The sequence below is a fragment of the Galendromus occidentalis genome, unplaced genomic scaffold, assembly GCF_000255335.2.
Source record: "Galendromus occidentalis unplaced genomic scaffold, Mocc_1.1 scf7180000076781, whole genome shotgun sequence".
NCBI classification, from domain to species: Eukaryota; Metazoa; Arthropoda; class Arachnida; order Mesostigmata; family Phytoseiidae; genus Galendromus; species Galendromus occidentalis.
This window is the reverse complement of record NW_003804770.1, coordinates 1367-2406: the sequence shown is the minus strand read 5'-3', so window position 1 is coordinate 2406 and position 1040 is coordinate 1367. Positions and strand designations below refer to the sequence as shown.

Genomic DNA, 1040 nt, shown 5'->3' with positions numbered 1-1040 from the left:
GATGTCTATCGTGCGCAAATCACGGGAATTGAATAAGGCTCAACTTCGAACTCTGACCAAGCTCATCCAATCATGATGACCAATCAACGCTAAAACTAATGATAAGCTTCGGTCAGCTAGGAATCTATTTGTCTCATCACCTTCAGGCATGCTGAGGAGAAATATTCTCAGTGCATGACGTCGAGGGAGGAGCTCCGAATTATCGATCCTGCTTCGAAGCTAACACAAATGCTTTCCACACCCAAATGATCCAAACACAAATGTATCGGTAAATTGATTCCGGAGCGCTGAGAAAAATTCCTGGCGAGATTCAATCCGTGAAGTTCAGATATGGATTGCCACCACTCACTCGAGGTTGCCCTTCATATTTGCATCGAATGGATCACCTAAGTGCTTCTCTGATCTGACCCTCCCACTGAGCTCGGGGCTTCAGTGCAGTCAGTGCGAGTCGAGGGACGAGCCTCTCGGGTAGCCCTAGTCATGTCCGAGCACATCCGAGTTGTCTTCAATCTTGTAAGTATATCGTTCAGAGTCGATTATCCTGGAGCCTCAATGTCTTCTCCTGATCCGGTGTCATCAGAGCTGATACTGAGGCTATTATAGGCAGTGTTCTCTGAGCGCTAGTAACGGCTCACGCTCGGGTGTTTAGATCTAGGGTATCTGCTCCCATTGAGCATTGAGATAGCTCCAAGCAGGCCCGATTGTCGCTCAAGTCCCCTTCCGCTTGGACGAGGGTGGCACGAATCGCGAACTCAGGGCCTCCTACCCTCAGACCTTGAGCATATTCTTCTGGGAGGGAAAAGCCTCGAGTCCGACGCGGCGTGGAAGAAGACCGCGCAGGTCTTGGAGATCACTTGGGACTCACAACCGGGCATCTCGCGTCGATTTTTTCTACCTAATGTAAAACCGGAATGGACAGTTGTTTGCTAGAATGTCCATTCCGACGTGATATATCCCCCTTGAGATCGTGAGCTCTCTCCGGCCTAATGGATATGCCCGTCTGAAGCAACACTACCCGACAAACTGACTCGCTGCCTACG

The 1040-nt window shown here is 50.1% G+C and overlaps 1 protein-coding gene across 1 annotated transcript in view; it reads left to right on the top strand.

Annotated features, from left to right (window-relative positions):
• Positions 1 to 480: 480 nt before the first annotated feature.
• Positions 481 to 1040, top strand: part of LOC100908351 (glutamate receptor ionotropic, delta-1-like) — a gene marked incomplete at its 3' end in the record, with an annotated part of 1886 nt that continues 1326 nt past the window's right edge. Inside the window, exon 1 of the mRNA XM_003740160.1 lies at positions 481 to 513. Within this exon, the coding sequence (XP_003740208.1) occupies positions 481 to 513 (33 nt within the window). The remainder of the gene's footprint in view (positions 514 to 1040) is intronic.